General features: G+C 40.5%; 1 protein-coding gene across 1 annotated transcript in view; it reads right to left on the bottom strand.

Annotated features, from left to right (window-relative positions):
• The window catches only part of ANO3 (anoctamin 3), a 455,605-nt gene that overhangs the window by 15,055 nt on the left and 421,096 nt on the right, over nt 1-19,454 (bottom strand). Inside the window, exons 21-22 of the mRNA XM_027979573.3 lie at nt 4,364-4,461; nt 832-965 (exon numbers count right to left, since the gene is read on the bottom strand). Of these exons, the coding sequence (XP_027835374.2) occupies nt 832-965; nt 4,364-4,461 (232 nt within the window). The remainder of the gene's footprint in view (nt 1-831; nt 966-4,363; nt 4,462-19,454) is intronic.

The following is a 19,454-nucleotide window of genomic DNA, read 5'->3' as shown; positions in this document are numbered from 1 at the left end:
AAAATTAGTAATATAAACAGTCTCATTTATCGAGTGTCTTCTTTGTGCCATATTAGGCATCTTTACATAGATTGCCTTTAATCCTTTCAACACCCAAAAAGTAAGTATGCTTATCCTAGTTTACAGTTGAGAAAACTTGAAGCTCATAGCTGTTAATCTGGCTAAAAGATAGATAGCTAAAAAAGGGTTAAAATCTGAATTCAAACTCAGGTCTCAATAGACTGTAAAAAGCTCTATGAGCCTTTTACCTCTATGCAATACATCAAAAAAGAAGAAAAATGTCAGAGGACTTGAAGAAAACTGCTCAGTCCTAGAAGAGAAGCAAGAGACCTAATCTTGTCCTCTGTTTTTCTGGATGAGAAAACTGAGGGCCAGAGAACAAAAGCAAACGTTAAAAGAACACACCAACATGCAGCGATCTTAATAGTCGATCCTTATTTTCATAATATAAAAAAGTTTCTTGAAGAAGCCCAGACTCAGATGGATCTGTGCAAAAATTTACTGTGAGAAAGAATTACTGCTTTTTTGGGGGATGATACATTTCTTAACATAGGAATGAGTTTTGCTTTATTATGTTCCTTTAAAATATTTGTTTAAAAGGTAGATACTTTCATTTTGCTCAAATGTTATGGTTGACAGAGCAATATGCATAAGCCTTCCAAGGCCACTGCCTTAATATCTTCTCTAGCTCTGCTGAGATAAAGGTGTAGTTGTATTTTAGAAAGCTTGGAGTTGGAAAGAAGAGAGACGGTTTTCTCTCTGGAATCAGAGTCTGCGTGAAGTAGAAAAAACTATCAAGAAGGTCAAACAGCTTTGCAGAAGGTTCCATACCCATTTCTAAGTACTCATCCATCAGTCCGTGAATATTCATGGGCTGCAGATTCCAATCATTTTCCCACTGAGGGATGGAAGCATCTTGAATTCCCCGCTTGATTTTATGTCGTGACCACCAGTTCTGGATCAACCTACATTATGAGCAGACAAAGGGCTTTTGAGCTCTTATTTAAGCAACTAGCAAACAATTTACAGTGCATTAGGAAAAGTGAAACATTTGGAAGGAATGATACTAAAGCTGAAACTCCAGTACTTTGGCCACCTCATGAGAAGAGTTGACTCATTGGAGAAGACTTTGATGCTGGGAGGGATTGAGGGCAGGAGGAGAAGGGGACGACCGAGGATGAGATGGCTGGATGGCATCCCTGACTCGATGGACGCGAGTCTGAGTGAACTCCGGGAGTTGGTGATGGACAGGGAGGCCTGGCGTGCTGCGATTCATGCGGTCGCAAAGAGTCGGACACAACTGAGCGACTGAACTGAACTGAACTGAACTGAACTACCTTGAAACTGTACTGGGAATGGGGGCTTTGTATGGTCTCAACTTCATTTTTACAAAGTTATTTATTCATTTATTTTTGGTTGTGCTGCATCTTCCTTGCTGCACGTGGGCTTTCTCTAGTTGTGGCAGGCGGGGCTATTCTCTTGTTGCAGTGGCTGGGCTTTTCATTGCTGTAACTTCTCTCTCAGCAGAGCACAGGCTCTAAGGCACGTGGGCTTCAGTAGTTGTGACACACAGGCTCAGTAGTTGTGGTGCTTGGGCTTAGTTGCCGCACAGCATGAGGAATCTTCCCGGAGTGGGGATCAAACCCATGTCCCCTGCTTGGCAGCAGGATTCTTAACCACTGGACCAAAGGGGCCCTAGACTTCCTAGCCCCTATAAACATCTACATATTTTTCAGAGTTGATCCTCCCATGCACTGGCGCTTCCTGACATTGTTTAGACAGAGTCTCATTTCTATGATTCTATGATCCCACCTATATAAATATTTAAACTCCTATGCTGCCTGCTGTAATTGTATCTGAGCCCTTCCTGCCAAATTATCTTGCTGTGCTCTCTGAACATGAGAAAAATCATTTAATTGAGCCCTACCTAGAGTTTCAAGAGATGTAATTTCTAGTCTCCACCCTACAGTGCATTAGCTGTGTGGCTTTTATTAAGTCACTTCACTTCTCTGAGTCTATAAACATGAAGCATTCAAGCAATTACACTCTGCTTCTATAGAGAACAATAATTTACAGGCAATGAGTCTGTGTTTCAGTCCATTTATCAGACTTGGGAAGGAAGTAACAATACTCTTTCCCCAGTCCAGGGGCAGTCTTGAAATTATATGACTCAGAAATATCCTGGTATGCAAATATTATAGACTTCTGGGTAATTAATTATTTTAAGAGTTAGATGAAAATTATCTCTAGGATAAAGTGAATTTCACAGGACTCAGTGAACACTATTCAACTCTCAGTTGTAATTAATCATGGACTTAGAGCTTTAGTGGGGGTTGGAAGAGCCACTATAGCTAGATAAAAACGTCGGGCAGAGTGCTTCAGTGTGTGCTCCATGTAGGTTGCCTCTGGAGCCTCATGAAGATGAAAAAGAGGGTTGGGGTTGGAAGGCCAATTTGCTTCTATGTTATTTATTTCAGTCTGATCTGCTTAATATTCTACTTGAAGAAAGAGAATTGTTGTTTAAAGTTTAAAAATTATTGCTTTAGGGGCTGGGTCACTCCTGTTACATTTTCTGCAGCAAGGTCTTAACCCAATTGTTGGAAAAACCCCACCAGGTATCCTTTGCCATGGTACCCTTGGGATTTGAAATACAAAACCCAGGCTGACCTCTTGGGCAAGGACATGGTAGAAGGTGCTGTCCAAAGTGCACAGTATGTATAGAAGTACATGGATAATGATAACAATATGAATCAATGTTAATACCGCAATGGCTACCACACCATTTTGACTGTGCTTGTGAATTACCCACACTATGTGAGATGCTGTGGTAGGCACTTGATACCTAATTTATTCTGATATTTTCAAATTACATTCTTCAAAATTTATGTTCAAAGAGATGAGCCAAGGATAGATAAGGATATGAAAAATGCACTGGACTTCCCAAACCTCTGTTGCTATTCTCTTTATTCGCTTTAATGCATCTGACTCTTGAGGATTTGTATAAATATCTCTTCACAAAAAGCTTCTGTCACTTATTGATGAAGATTTAAATACCATTGTGTCATATAATCTAATCTTCATAAATCCCTTATTTTACAAATTAAAAAATAATGTCTCAGAGAGGTTAAGTAAATTATAAGTATCTTTAGCAAGAGGCAGAGAACAAATCTGAACCAGGTCTCAGTAATTTCACAGTCCAGTGCTCTAAGACTGCCTGTAATTTAACACAATACTTTATTGCCAATTTCAGGGTTAATATCACCTCTCCAACCCCTCTGCTCAGGCATGTCCTGATATAGTTATGCGACAATGAGGAGAAAAAAATATTGTATAATTTGATGACTGAGCCTAAACTATTTATAGCATCAGTTAACTAACCAGTTCCTCCCCCATAACAAGGAAATTTCTCAATACTACATTGTTTTTAGCTTGATTAGACCTCAAAGCTTCCATATCACATTATTTTAAATACACTGTATTTCACTATATTCTAAAGGATAATATATTTTTGTAGATGTAAAAGTGAGCATTCAAGGTCCTTTTATGTCAGCATTTCACAGAATATATCTATATGGGCAAAAATAGAATGCTGTTGGTTTGATATTGTCACAACCAATACTGGTGTAATGATTTTTGTTATTATTGTTGTTGTAACAAAGAGCCCAAAATATTCCCATCTACGACTTTAACTTTATTTTGCTTTTTTTTGGCAGGCGGGTAGAATGGAGGTTCTATGTATTAAACGAAAACAACTACCACCTTAGTCTTTTGGTAACCAAAAGAAACCAGAAAGTTATTTTTGTCCTCAAGAACCCACACTATCAATAATGCTTTAAGAATACCAACAAGTGTGTTAGGATACCGAACAGAATACAAGTAATTTACATCCATTCTTTCCATTAATCCTTTAAACTGTTCTTGAGAAGATACAGCCATTGAGCCCTTCTAGGAGATGTGAAAACTAAGGCCAGACTGACTTACACACGGTCACACATTTCAGAGAGGAGCAGAATGGAAACTGAACTGTTATGAGCCTGCTTACCAAGCCCACTTCTTAACAGCCAGCCATACTGCCGTACCTTTCTTCTTTGTCACTCTCTATGTACATGTGTGTACACTCAGTTGTGTCTGACTTTTTGAGGCCCCACAGACTATAACCCGCCAGGCTCCTCTGTCCATTGACTTCTCCAGGAAAGAATCCTGGAGTGGGTTGCCATCTCCCTCTCCAGGGGATCTTCCCAACCCAGTGATTGAATGTGACGCTCTTCTGTTTCCTGCATTGGCAGGAAGGTTCTTTACCCCTAGGGCCTCCTGGGAAGACCTGTCACACTATACATGGCCAGTGTAAAAATTAAGTACTCACGGGTATCCCAGTTCCATAAAATTGTTCCATATTTGCTTCAAAAACATGATAACTCCCATCTGGAGGCAGAGGTCTATCAAACAGCCACTAGGGTGGCACTGAAACAAACAACAGAGGCAATAAGGATCTTGCTCTTCTCAGGTAGCTTAAACACCCCCATCTTCCAACTGCATAGCAAATTCTAAAGCCATGTCTCCTCATGTCAATGCACAAAGAGAATAAAAACAAGGGAGGAATAGCATGTATGAGGATACTTGATAGGAAAGTTTTCAGTAAATATACTGGAATATTGATCAAAATTATAACAACAATAACAACAAACCTTTTTTTTTTCATGGCCACCCCATGAGGTGTGTTCTCTGCATTGGAAGCACAAAATCTTAACCACTGGACCACCAGGGAAGTCTAACAAATCTGCCTTTTAATGAACACTTACTACTGCCAGGCTCCATGTTAGGCATGATCGCATTTAATGAATGCTCTGGAATACTTTATGAAAACAGTATAAGTACTAGTCACTCAGTCATGTCTGATTCTGTGATCCCATGGACTGTAGTCCACCAAGCTCCTCTGTCCATGGAATTCCCCGGGCAAGAACATTGGAATGGATAGCCACTTTCTTCTTCAAGGGATCTTCCTGACACATGGATCAAACCTGGGTCTCCTGCATTGCAGGCAGATTCTTTACCATCTGAACCATCAAGGAATCAATTTAATAACCAAGTGATATTAAAATATTTAACAAAATGTTTATATTTTTAAAATTAAGCTTCCTACCTCAGGCTAATTTTAAATTTGTAGAAAATTTGCAAAGCTAAAATAGTACAGAGAGTGCCAATACACTCCTCTCCCAATTCCCTTCACTGCCCCTTACAGAACCAAGGTATATTGTCAAAGCTAAGAAGTTCACAGTAATACATTTCTATTAGGTAGTGTATTAAAAAACAGAGACATCGCTTTGCTGACAAAAGTCTGTATAGTCAAAGCTATAGTTTTTCTAGTAGTCATGTACGGATGTGAGATTTGGACCATAAAGAAGGCTGAGTGCCAAAGAATTGATACTTTTGAACTGTGGTGTTGAAGAAGAACTCTTGAGAATCCCTTAGATAGCAAGGAGATCAAACCAGTCAATCCTACAGAATCATCCCTGAATATTCATTGGAAGGACTGATGCTGAAACTGAAGCTCTAATACTTTGGCCACCTGATGAGAAGAGCCAACTCAATGGAAAAGACCCTGATACTGGGAAAGACTGAGGGCAGGAGGAGAAGGGGATGACAGAGAATAAGATAGTTGGATGGCATCACCAATTCAACAGACATGAGTTTGAGCAAGCTCTGGGAGATAGTGAAGGACAGGGAGGCCTGGAGAGCTACAGTCCATGGGGTCACAAAGAGTCAGCCATGACTTAGCGACTGAACAACAATTAACTAAACTCCAGACTTAGATTTCACCTGCTCCGGGATCTAATCTGGGATACCTTGTAGAATTGATTTGTCATGTCTCTTCCAATCTCCTCTGGTCTAGGCAGTTTCTCAGATTTTCATATTCTTAACAATTTTAAGTATCACTGACAAGCATCCTGTGGACAATCCCCCAAGCTGGGTTAATCTCATGTTTTCACATTTAGACTGGGGTTATATGTTTTGGGAATGGAGGTAGGGTACAGTGGTGAAGTGCCATTTTCACCATCAGGGTTACATGGTATCCACACGTCATTCCTAGTGATATTAACCTTCAATATTTGGTTAGTATAGAATCTGCCAGGTGTTTCCATTGAAAAGCTACTCATTTTTCCTTTCTCTCAGAAGTGAGTCACTAAGCCTAGCCCATTCTCAAGACGGGGGGAAGGTCTATCGCCCAGGGAGGAATTATCTATGCATATTATAATGCATTTAAGTGATAAAAGTACACCACAAAAGTTTGCCAGTATGATCCCAGTGATGCCCTGTCTGTGCTCCACTGCCTTTTAGTCTTCAGTAATAGCATTAGAGGGCTTCTCAGGTGGCTCAGTGGTAAAGAATCCATTTGCCAATGCAGGAGAAGTGGGTTCGATCCCTGGGTCTGGAAGATCCTCTGGAGGAGGAAATGGCAACCTGCTCAGGTATTCTTGCCTGGAAAATCCCATGGACAGAGGAGCCTGGTGGGCTACAGTCCATAGGGCTGCAAAGTCCGACATGGCTGAGTGACTGAGCATGCACAGATGCAACAACATTAGAAACCCATGCACACAAAAATGTGATTACAATGAAAATTGTAATCAATGTGTTTTGCTTGAAAACTGTGCACTATTTGAGTAGGAAAGCGTAGGTCTTTTTCTTTGGAAATGGGTTCATGCCCTGCTCATAAGGCCGATGTTCTTTGTAGCTTTGATCTACAGTTTCTATTTCTATCAAGTCAGTACCAGTGGGACTTCAAAGGGAACAAATACTTAGGACACAAAGAGCCTCCTTTTCTGTTTCCAGCCCAGTAACTTAAAACTCTCCAATCTAAGCCAGAGAGAGGGTTTGCCAGTGGTAGTTTTTATCATGTGGAGAAGTTTCAGTTCTCCTATACAAGCATACTCCTTTTCAGGATGAATTTAGGACCCCCTGAACTCTGCCATATATATACCATAAACAGGTTTAGTAGAATGTCTGAGACCGAATAATTACTAAGCTACAGAGGCAGATCACAGATCACAGTTGCAAGCTGAAACTGTTCATTTTTTGTAGAGAGACTCAAAGAGGCACATTAACTTGTCCAAGATCATGCAATGCTAACTGGTGATGTGGAAATGAAAGCTGTGGTCTCCTCTACCCTAATGCACTGCTCCCTCACATAATGCTAAGGATGACTTCTATTTATCAAATATGTTTGCTGCCTTGTAGGGCTGCTTTAGCAAAGCCTATTATTTTGTGGAAAGGGAAAAAGAAGACCATCATAGACTCTCCGCAATGGTAGAGCAAAGTGGGGAGGCCAGAGGACAGGCCATTTACAATTTTGTTGGAATTGAGCATAAGGATTTTGTGATTTATAGGACAGAGTGTGTTAGTCGCTCAGTCATGTCCAACTCTTTGCGACCCCATGAGCAGTAGCCTGCCAGGCTCCTCTGCCCATGGAATTCTCCAGGCAAGAATACTGGAGTGGATTGCCATTTCCTTCTCTAATATGGTAGAGAAAGCGGTCTAACAGTTTCAGTGAATCTACCTCCTCACATAATGATTCCTTTGAGCTAAATCCAGTCCTTCAATACTCTAAAATTCATTTAGTAAAAAGTTTATACTTAGAAAGAGTAATGTGAAAGTCACTCAGTTGTGTCTGACTCTTTGTGACCCCATGGACTATACAGTCCCTGGAATTCTCCAGGCCAGAATACTGGAGTGGGTAGCCATTCCCTTCTCCAGAGGATCTTCCCAACCCAGGGATCGAAACCAGGACTCCCACATTGCAGGCAGATTCTTTACCAGATGAGCCACTAGGGAAGCTCAGAATGAGTAAAGGGCATGGATAAATGTGCAGGAGACCCAGACTTTCATTCCCATTGCACCACTCACAATCATATGACCAGCAGCAGTTCAGTCGCTCAGTTAAGTCACGTCTAACTCTGCCACCCCATGGACTGCAGCACGCAGGGCTTCCTTGTCCATCACCAACTCCTGGAGTTTACGCAAACTCATGACCATCAAGCCAGTAAGGCCATCCAACCATCTCATCCTCTATCGTCCCCATCCCCTCCCACCTTCAATCTTTCCCAGCATCAGGGTTTTTTCCAAAGTGTCAGTTCTTTGCATCAGGTTGCCAAAGTATTGGAGTTTCAGCAATAGCATCAGTCCTTCCAATGAATATTTAGGAAGATTTCCCTTGGGATGGACTGGTCGAACTTCTTGCCGTCCAAGGCACTCTCAAGAGTCTTCTCCAACACCACAGTTCAAAAGCATCAATTCTTCAGCTTTCTTTACAGTCCAATTCTCACATCCATACATGACTACTGGAAAAACAATAACTTTGACTAGACAGAGCCTTGTTGGTAAAGTAATGTTTCTGCTTTTTAATATGCTGTCTAGTTTGCTCATTAGATTTTCTTACAGGGAGCAAGTATTTTAATTTCATGGCTGCAGTCACCATCTGCAGTGATTTTGGAGCCCCCTAAAATAAAGTCTGTTACTGTTTCCATTGTTTCCCCATCTATTTGCCATGAAAATTAGAGATACCACGGGAACATTTCATGCAAAGATGGGCTCGATAAAGGACAGAAATGGTATGAACCTAACAGAGGCAGAAGATATTAAGAAGAAGTGGTAAGAATACACAGAAGAACTGTACAAAAAAGATCTTTAAGACCAAGATAATCACGATGCTGTGATCACTCACCTAGAGCCAGACATCCTGGAATGTGAAGTCAAGTGGGCCTTAGAAAGCATCACTACGAACAAAGCTAGTGGAGGTGATGGAATTCCAGTTGAGTTATTTCAAATCCTGAAAGATGATGCTGTGAAAGTGCTGCACTCAATATGCCAGCAAATTTGGAAAACTCAGCAGTGGCCACAGGACTGGAAAAGGTCAGTTTTCATTCCAATCCCAAAGAAAGGCAATGGCAAAGAATGCTGAAACTACCGCACAATTGCACTCATCTCACACACTAGTAAAGTAATGCACAAAATTCTCCCAACCAGGCTTCAGCAATACGAGAATCATGAACTTCCAGATGTTCAAGCTGGTTTTAGAAAAGGCAGAGGAACCAGAGATCAAATTGCCAACATCTGCTGGATCATCGAAAAAGCAAGAGAGCTCCAGAAAAACATCTATTTCTGCTTTATTGACTATGCCAAAGCCTTTGACTGTGTGGATCACAATAAACTGTGGAAAATTCTGAAAGAGATGGGCATACCAGACCACCTGACCTGCCTCTTGAGAAACCTGTATGCAGGTCAGGAAGCAACAGTTAGAACTGGACATGGAACAACAGACTGGTTCCAAATAGGAAAAGGAGTATGTCAAGGCTATATATTGTTACCCTGCTTATTTAACTTCTATGCAGAAAACACCATGAGAAACGCTGGGCTGGAAGAAGCACAAGCTGGAATCAAGATTGCCGGGAGAAATATCAATGACCTCAGATATGCAGATGAAACCACCCTTATGGCAGAAAGTGAAGAGGAACTAAAATGCCTCTTGATGAAAGTGAAAGAGGAGAGTGAAAAAGTTGGCTTAAAGCTCAACATTCAGAAAACGAAGATCATGGCATCTGGTCCCATCACTTCATGGGAAATAGATGGGGAAACAGTGGAAACAGTGTCAGACTTTATTTTTTTGGGCTCCAAAATCACTGCAGATGGTGATTGCAGCCATGAAATTAAACGACGCTTACTCCTTGGAAGAAAAGTTATGACCAACCTAGATAGCATGTTGAAAAGCAGAAACACTACTTTGCCAACAAATGTCCGTCTAGTCAAGGCTATGGTTTTTCCAGTGGTTATGTATGGATGTGAGAGTTGGACTGTGAAGAAAGCTGAGCACCAAAGATTTTATGCTTTTGAACTGTGGTGTTGGAGAAGACTCTTGAGAGTCCCTTGGACTGCAAGGAGATCCAACCAGTCTATTCTAAAGGAGATCAGTCCTGGGTGTTCTTTGGAAAGATTGATGCTAAAGCTGAAACTCCAATAGTTTGGCTACCTGATGAGAAGAGCTGACTCATTTGAAAAGACCCTGATGCTGGGAAAGATTGAAGGCAGCAACAGAAGGGGACGACAGAGGATGAGATGGTTGGATGGCATCATCGACTTGATGGACATGTGTTTGGGTGGACTCTGGGAGTTGGTGATGGACAGGGAGGCCTGGCTTGCTGCGATTCATGGGGTCGCAGAGTCGGACACAACTGAGTAACTGAACTGAACTGAACTGATGGGACCAGATGCCCATGATCTTAGTTTTCTGAATGTTGAGTTTTCTGCCAAAATTTTCACTCTCCTCTTTCACTTTCATCAAGAGGCTCTTTAGTTCTTCACTTTCTCCCATAAGGTTGGTGTCATCTGCATATCTGTGATTATTGATATTTCTCCCAGAAATCTTGATTCCAACTTGTGTTTCATCCAGTCCAGCATTTTGCATAATGTACTCTGCATATAAGTTAAATAAGCAAATTGACAAAATACAGCCTTGACGTACTCCTCTCCTGATTTGGAACCAGTCTGTTGTTTCATGTGCAGTTCTAACTATTGTTTCTTGACCTGAATACAGGTTTCTCAGGAGGCAGGTCAGGTTGTCTGGTATTCCCATCTCTTTCAGAATTTTCCACAGTTTATTGTGATCCACACAGTCAAAGGCTTTGGCATAGTCAATAAAGCAGAAGTAGATGTTTTTCTGGAACTCTCTTGCTTCTTCAATGATCTAGTAGATGTTGGCAATTTGATCTCTGGTTCCTCTGCCTTTTCTAAATCCAGCTTGAACATCTGGAAGTTCACAGTTCACGTACTGCTGAAGCCTGGCTTGGAGAATTTTAAGCATTACTTTGCAGGCATGTGAGATGAGTGCAATTGTGCAGTAGTTTGAGCATTCCTTGGCATTGCCTTTCTTGTCCTGTGGCCACTACTGCTGAGTTTTCCAAATGTATTGGCATACTGAGTGCAGCACTTTAACAGCATTATCTTTTGGATTTGAAATAGCTCAACTGGAATTCCATCACCTCTATTAGCTTTGTTCATAGTGATGCTTCTTAAGGCCCATTTTACTTTGCATTCCAGGATGTCTGGCTCTAAGTGAGTGATCACACCATCGTGGTTATCTGGGTCATTGAGATCTTTTATGTATAGTTCTTCTGTGTATTCTTGCCACTTCTTCTTAATATCTTCTGCTTCTCTTAGGTCCATACCATTTCTGTCCTTTACTGAGACCTTCTTAAAATGAAATGTTCCCTCAGTATCTGTAATTTTCTTGAAGAGATCTCTAGTCTTTCCTATTCTATTGTCTTCCTCTATTTCTTTGCAATGATCACTGAGGAAGGCTTTCTTATCTCTCCTTGGTATTCTTTGGAACTCTGCATTCAAATGGGTATATCTTTCCTTTTCACCTTTGCCTTTTGCTTCTCTTCTTTTCACAGCTATTTGTTAGGCCTCGTCAGACAACCATTTTGCCTTTTTGCCTTTCTTTCCCTTGGGGATGGTCTTGATCGCTGCTTCTGGTACAATGTCACGAACCTCTGTCCATAGCTCTTCAGCACTTTGTATATCAGATCTAATCCCTTGAATCTATTTGTCACTTACACTGTATAATCCTGAGGGATTTGATTTAGGTCATACCTGAATAGTCTAGTGGTTTTCCCTACTTCCTTCAATTTAAGTCTGAATTAGCAATAAGAGTTCATGATCTGAGCCACAGTCAGCTCCTGGTCTTGTTTTTGCTGACTGTATAGAACTTCTACATATTCAGATGCAGGGAGTATAATCAATCTGATTTTGGTCTTGACCATCTGGTGATGTTCATGTGTAGAGTCTAGAGTCTTCCCTTGTGTTGTTGGAAGAGGGTATTTGCTATGACCAATGCATTCTCTTGACAAAACTCTGTTAGCCTTTGCCTTGCCAGGACCAAATTTGCCTGTTAGTCCAGGTATCTCTTGACTTCCTACTTTAGCATTCCAGTTCCCTATAATGAAAAGGATATCTTTTTGGGGTGTTGGTTCTAAAAGGTCTTATCCATATGACCATGGACAATTCAAAGCTGGGTGCCTTCATATATTTTTCTCATTTTTTTCCTCATCAAGCCTGGTGAGATGGGTGTTCATATCTCCATTTTGTAAATAATGAATCTACGTGGCAGACAGAACTGTGAGACTCTGATATCCTCATTCCTCTCACTTGATCCACTTTAGTATGTCTACTATATTCCAGTTTGTATGTAGGAGCCAGAAATCATTCAGCAATTTCATATCAAAATCTATCTCTATTAGGTTCTCCATTGTGGCAATATGCTATCCCAACAGTGGCTGGAATGCACAGTGGTCAGAGCATAAAATCTAGACTGCCTGAATCAAATTAATATCAAAGTGATGACTTCATCACTTTGTAAGTATTTTTTGATGTGTAGGCAAATTACATAACTTCTCTAAGTTTCTGTTTTCTCATCAGTAACATGTGTGTTATAATAGAAATGCTGTAAGGAATCAATACATTAACATATGTAGAACTTTTAGAACCAATTGCTTGAATGTGCTCAGTTCAATTCAGTCACTCAGTTGTGTCCCACTCTTTGTGACCCCATGAATAGCAGCATGCCAGGCCTCCCTGTCCATCACCAACTCCCAGAGTCCACCCAAACCCATGTCCATCAAGTCAGTGATGCCATCAAACAATCTCATCCTCTGTTGTCCCCTTCTCCTCCTGCCCTCAATCTTTCCCAGCATCAGGGCCTTTTCAAATGAGTCAGGTCTTCACATCAGGTGGCCAAAGTATTGGAATTTCAGCTTCAACATCAGTCCCTCCAATGAACACCCAGGACTGATCTCCTTTAGAATGGACTGGTTGGATCTCCTTGCAGTCCAAGGCACTCTCAAGAGTCTTCTCCAACACCACAGTTCAAAAGCATCAATTTTTCAGCACTCAGCCTTCTTTATAGTCCAACTCTCACATCCATACATGACCTCTGGAAAAACCCTAGCCTTGACTAGATGGACCTTTGTTGGCAAAGTAATGTCTCTGCTTTTCAATATGCTGTCTAGGTTGGTCATAACTTTCCTTCCAAGGAGTAAGTGTCTTTTAATTTCATGGCTGCAGTCACCATCTGCAGTGATTTTGGAGCCCAGAAAAATAAAGTCTGACACTGTTTCCACTGTTTCCCCATCTATTTCCCATGAAGTGATGGGACCAGATGCCATGATCTTAGTTTTCTTAATGCTGAGCTTTAAGCCAACTTCTTCACTCTCCTTTATCACTTTCATCAAGAAGCTCTTTAGTTCTTCTTCACTTTCTGCCATAAGGGTGGTGTCATCTGCATATCTGAGGTTATTGCTATTTCTCCTGGCAATCTTGATTCCAGCTTGTGCTTCTTCCAGCCCAGCATTTCTCATGATGTACTCTGCATATAAGTTAAATAAGCAGGGTGACAATATATAGCCTTGACGTACTCCTTTTCCTATTTGGTACCAGTCTGTTGTTCCATGTCCAGTTCTAACTGTTGCTTCCTGACCTGCATACAGGTTTCTCAAGAGGCAGGTCAGGTGGTCTGGTATGCCCATCTCTTTTGGAATTTTCCACAGTTTATTGTGATCCACACAGTCAAAGGATTTGGCATAGTCAATAAAGCAGAAATAGATGTTTTTCTGAAACTCTCTTGAATGTGCTGGTATATCGTAAACACTCATTCAATATTAACTATTAACATTTTATATAGATACACAAATAAGGTGCTCAGTTGCTCATTTGTGTCTGACTCTTTGTGACCCCATAGACTGTAGCCCACCAGGCTCTTCTGTCCATGGAATTTCCCAGGCAAGAATACTGGAGTGGGCTGCCATTCCCTTCTCCAGGGTTCTTCCTGACCCAGGGAGACCAAACCTGGTGTCTCTTGTGTCTCCTGTATTGGTAGGTGGATTCTTTACCACTAGTACAATCTGGGAAGCCATGAGATATTATATAGCATAGTGTGAGAGAAGTCCATAATGGCCAGTTTATAAATTTTCTAAATAAATTGCAGTACTATTTTTATTTCTTTATAAATAGCTGCCATTATTTATGCCAGGCATTTTACATGCAAGATCCAACTTAATCTACCTATGGCCAGTATTATTGAGAATGATGAATCTTATCACAATTTGCAATAACAACAACAAATAAACTGAGACATAGAAATATTAAGATCATGTATCCAGGGGGGCCAGATTAGAACATAGATTGTCAGATTCCAAAGACAAAATACTTGTTACATATCATGGTTATGTTATTTTCTTCAAGATTGTTAACATTATTAAAGAAAGGAAAAAGATATCTTCACTTGTACACCACATATTACCCAGCAGAGGTCTAAGATACAGTGTGTATTAATAAATGCTTGTTGTATGACTAAATTCAGAGATCTAACTTTTATTTTCCATCATATATACCTTTCTATCTACATTTCCAGGATTTCCAGGCTCTATTCCAAACCCATATTTTTAATTCACTGATTTTTTTTTCAAAATAAATCTTTTGTTGGAAAATATGGCTACTGTCTATGTCATATGCATTGTGGAAAATAGGATGGTTATGAAATATTTTTCCTGACACTAATATTACAGTTATTTCCCTGGGACTTTCAAAGAGGAATCACAAATTCTAATAATTTCACAATTAACAGTGAAAGTGTGAAAGTAGCTCAGTTGTGTCTGACTCTTTGCGACCCCATGGACTTTACAGGCTGTGGTATTCTCCAGGCCAGAATACTGGAGTAGGTAGCCACTTCCTTCTCCAGGGGATCTTCCCAACCCAGGGATTGAACCCAGGTCTTCCACATTGCAGGTGGATTGTTTACCAGCTGAGTCACCAGGGAAGCCCAAGAATACTGGAGTGGGTAGCCTCCCCCTTCTGCAGAGGATCTTTCTGACCCAGGAATCAAACCAGGGTCTCCTGAATTGCAGGAAGATTCTTTACCAACTGAGCTATCAAGGAAGCCCCAGTTAAAAGAGTACCCAATTAAACAAAATTACTGGTGCTAGCAGGCACTCAAATGGCATCAATATGCAGACCTCCCTGCCTGTGACCACTTTGTTCCCCACACTACCCTTGCTAACTCCACTGAACATTCTTGGAAAAAAGTAAGCCTTATTTCTCCCTCCCCCTTCACCACACCACACCACACACACACACACACACACACACACACACACACACACACACACACACACACACATCCACACAAACACCAAAGGGGAGCTGAAAGTCTTTTAGTGCATATGGTCATACTTCTGGGTTATGAAAGAAAACTGCAAGTTTGATTTGGGGACTTCCAGGAAGCTTGGGATTAAGAAAGCCCTAGTTTATCTCTTTCCTATAGAATAATACCCAGGTAGCTATAGAGACAGAGCATTGATAAATATCAGCTACAATTTACAGAGTTTCTAGCATAGTACAAGCATTGGGCTACTTGTGTGATGCAAATTACCTCTTATCTAGTAACAGCTTTGCAACATAAGTATTACTATTGCCAGTGTACAGATGAGAAGACAGATATTCAGAGAGGTTAAATGAAGGACAAAGAATAATCAGGAAGATTAACATTTAAGCCCAGTTTTCTTTGATAAAAACCATACATTCTTTGGGCTTTCTCAAAGTAGTCCAATCAACTTTTAGAACACCCAAAGGAGACAACATTAATGAAAAAGCCCCTGTGTTTGGGGGGGGATGTTTAGATAGAGATCAGAAATGCCTCTACCCTCCAATTTCTCAGGTGATCTTTTTCTTAACCTTTCTCTAAATTATGACCTCCTAATAATGCTGCCTCCCCTTCATGGATCATAGCCTTTTCTTGGCAAAGGGGTTTTTATAACTCAATGAAGCTATGAGCCATGCCATGCAGGGCCACCCAAGACAGGTTGATCATAGCAGAGATTCCTGACAAAATGTAGTGCACTGGAGGAGAGAATGACAAACCACTCCAGTATTCTTGCCGCAAAAACCCCATGAACAGTATGAAAAGGCTAAAATATATGATACCAGAAGATGAGCCTTCCAGGTCGGAAGGTGTCCAATATGCTACTGGGGAAGATCAGAGGGCAATTACTAATAGCTCCAGAAAGAATGAAGAGCCTGGGACAAAGCAGAAATGTCACTCAGTTGTGGATGTGTCTGGTGGTGAAAGTAATGTCTGAAGCTATAAAGAACAATACTGCATAAGAACCTGGAATGTTAGATCCATGAAACAAGGTAAATTGGATGTGGTCTAGCAGGAGATGGCAAGAATGAACATCGACATTTTACGAATTCAGATGACCATTATACTGACTACTATGGGCAAGAATCCCTTAGAAGAAATGGAGTAGCCTTCATAGTCAACAAAAGAGTCTGAAATGCAGTTGCTGTAGGTCAGTCACTAAGTCGTGTCTGACTCTTTGTAATCCCATGGGCTGCAGCATTCCAGGCTTCCCTGTCCTTCACTATCACCTGGAGTTTGCTCAAACTCATGTCCAAAATACAGCACTTGGGTGCAATCTTACAAATGACAAAATTATTTCATTTTTTTCCAATGCAAGGTAATCAATATCACAGTAACCCAAGTCTACGCCCCAACCGCTAATGCCAAAGAAGTTGAAGATGAATAGCTCTGTGAAGACCTACTTAAAACACCTTCTAGAACACCAAGAAAAAGATGTACTTTTCATCAGAAGGGATTGAAATGCAAAAGTAGGAAGTCAAGAGATACTTGGAGTAACAGGCAAGTTTGGCCTTGGAGTAGAAAATGAAGCAGGGCAAAGCCTAACGGAGTTTTGTCCAGAACACACTGGTCATAGCAAACACCCTTTTCCAACAACGTAAGTGATGACTCTACACATGGACATCAGGAGATGGTCAATACTGAAATTTGATTGATTATTCTCTTTGCAACTGAAGATAGAGAAGCTTCGTACAGTCAGCAAAAACAAGACCTGGAGCTGACTGTGGCTCAGATCATGAACTCCTTATTGTAAACTTCAGGCTTAAATTGAAGACAATAGGGAAAATATTCATACCATTTAGATAGGACCTAAATCAAACCTTTATGATTATACAGTGGAGGTGATGAATAGATTCAAAGGATTAGATCTAGTAGACAGAGTGCCTGAAGAACTATGGACGGAGGTTCATGACAATGTGCAGGAGGTGTGAACCAAAACCATCCCAAAGAAAAGGAAATAAAGAAGGCAAACTGGTCATTTAAAAATGGCTAATAAAAGGAGAAGAAAAAGGCAAGGGATAAAGGGAAAGATATACCCTACTGAATGCAGAGTTCCAGAGAACAGCAAGAAGAGATAAGAAAGCTGTAAGTGAACAATGCAAAGAAATAGAGGAAAACAATAGAATGGGAAAGACTAGAAATATCTTCAAGAAAATTGGAGGTATTAAGGGAATGTTTCATTCAATAATGGGCATGATAAAGAACAGAACAAAAAGCAGATGAGATTAAGAAAAGGTGGCAAGAATACATAGAAGAACTTTAGTTTAAAAAGTCTTAATGAACTGGATAACCATGATGGTGTGGTCACTCACTAGAGCCAGACATGCTGGAATGTGAAGTCAAGTGGGCCTTAGGAAGAATTACTAAGAGAAAAGCTAATGGAGGTGATGGAATTCAAGACAAACTATTCAAAATTCTAAAAGATGATGTTGTTAAAGTGCTACACTCAATATGTCAGCAAATTTGGAAAACTCAGCAGTGGCCACAGGACTGGAAAAGGTCAGTTTTCATTCCAGTCCCAAAGATGAGCAAAGACAAAGAATGCTCAAACTATTGTACAGTTGCATTCATTTCTCATGCTAGCAAGGTAATACTCAAAATCCTTCAAGCTAGGCTTCAGTAGTACATGAACTGAGAACTTCCAGATGTACAAGCTGGATCTAGAAAATGCATAGGAAGATCACCTGGAGAAGGAAATGGGAACCCATTCTGGTACTCTTGCCTGGAGAATTCCATGGACAGAGGAGCCTGGCAGGCTACAGTCCATGGGATTGCAAAGAGTCAGACTCAACTTTGCCACTAACTTTCACTTTTCACTTTTTTCATAGGCACCAAAGTTCAAATTGCCAAGATTCCATTGCATCACAGAGAAAGGAACCGAATTCCATAAAAGCATCTACTTCTGCTTCATTGACTACACTAAAGCCTGTTATTCACTATGTGGATCACAAAAACCTGGAAAATTCTTCAAGAGCTGGGAATACCTGACCACCTTACCTGTCTCCCGAGAAACCTGTGTGCAGGTCAAGAAGAACAGTTAGAACCAGACATGGAACAGTGGACTGGTTCAAAATTGGGAAAGGAATATGACAAAACTGTACACTGTCACCCTACTTATTTCACTTCTATGAAGAGCCATCATTAGAAATTCTGGGCCGCATGACTCAAAAGCTGGAATCAGGATTGTTGAGAGAAATATCAACAATCTCAGATATGCAGATGGTAACATTCTTATGGCAGAAAGTGAAGAGGAACTAGATAGCCTTTTGATAAAGCTGAAAGAGGAGAGTGAAAAGAGTTGGCTGAAAGCTCAGATTCAAAAATAAAGATCATGCATCTGGTCCCATCACTTCATGGCAAATATTATAGAAGGGGGAAAAGTGGAGACAGTGACAGATTTTATTTTCTTGGGCTCCAAAATCACCGTGGACGATGATTACAGCCATGAAATGAAAAGACACTTGCTCCTTGGAAGAAAAGCTATGACAAATCTAGACAGTGTACTAAAAAGCAGAGACCCACTTTGCTGACAGAGGTCCAAAGAGTCAAAGCTATGGTTTTTCCAGTAGTCATGTACAGATGTAAGAACTGGACCATAAAGAAGGCTGAGGGCTGAAGAATTGATGGTTTTGAACTGTGATGCTAGAGAAGACTCTTGAGAGTCCCTTGGACTGCGAGGAGATCCAACCAGTCAATCCTAAAGGAAATCAACGATGATTATTCATTGGAAGGACTGATCCTAAAGCTAAAACTCCAATACTCTGGCCACCTGATGAGAACAGTTGACTCACTGAAAAAGACCCAGATGCTGGGAAAGATTGAAAGCTAAAGGAGAAGGTGGAAACAGAAGATGAGAAGGTTAGATGGCATCACCAACTTAATGGACATGAATTTGAGAAAACTGTGGGAGATAGTAGAGGAAAGGGAAGCCTGGTATGTTGCAGTTTATATCATTGTAAAGAGTCAGACACCACTTAGTGACTGAACAAAAACAACTAATGCTGCCATATGTTAAACTGAGTTTTACATTAGAATAATTTTTAAAATTTTGAATTAGATAAGTAAAAAATTTGACAATTAGTCTAAATAGATCCAGAAGTATTAAGATGTAGAATACTGATATAATAAACCTTACAATCTCATTTTGCTGAGTGAAAACTCATTTTATTAAATTTGTGGCTGCTAATTTTGGGAGATCTTAATTACACTTTAC

Source organism: Ovis aries, chromosome 15 (assembly GCF_016772045.2).
Source record: "Ovis aries strain OAR_USU_Benz2616 breed Rambouillet chromosome 15, ARS-UI_Ramb_v3.0, whole genome shotgun sequence".
Classification (NCBI taxonomy): Eukaryota; Metazoa; Chordata; class Mammalia; order Artiodactyla; family Bovidae; genus Ovis; species Ovis aries.
The sequence above is the reverse complement of the archived record's forward strand: the minus strand, read 5'-3'. Positions and strand labels throughout refer to the sequence as shown.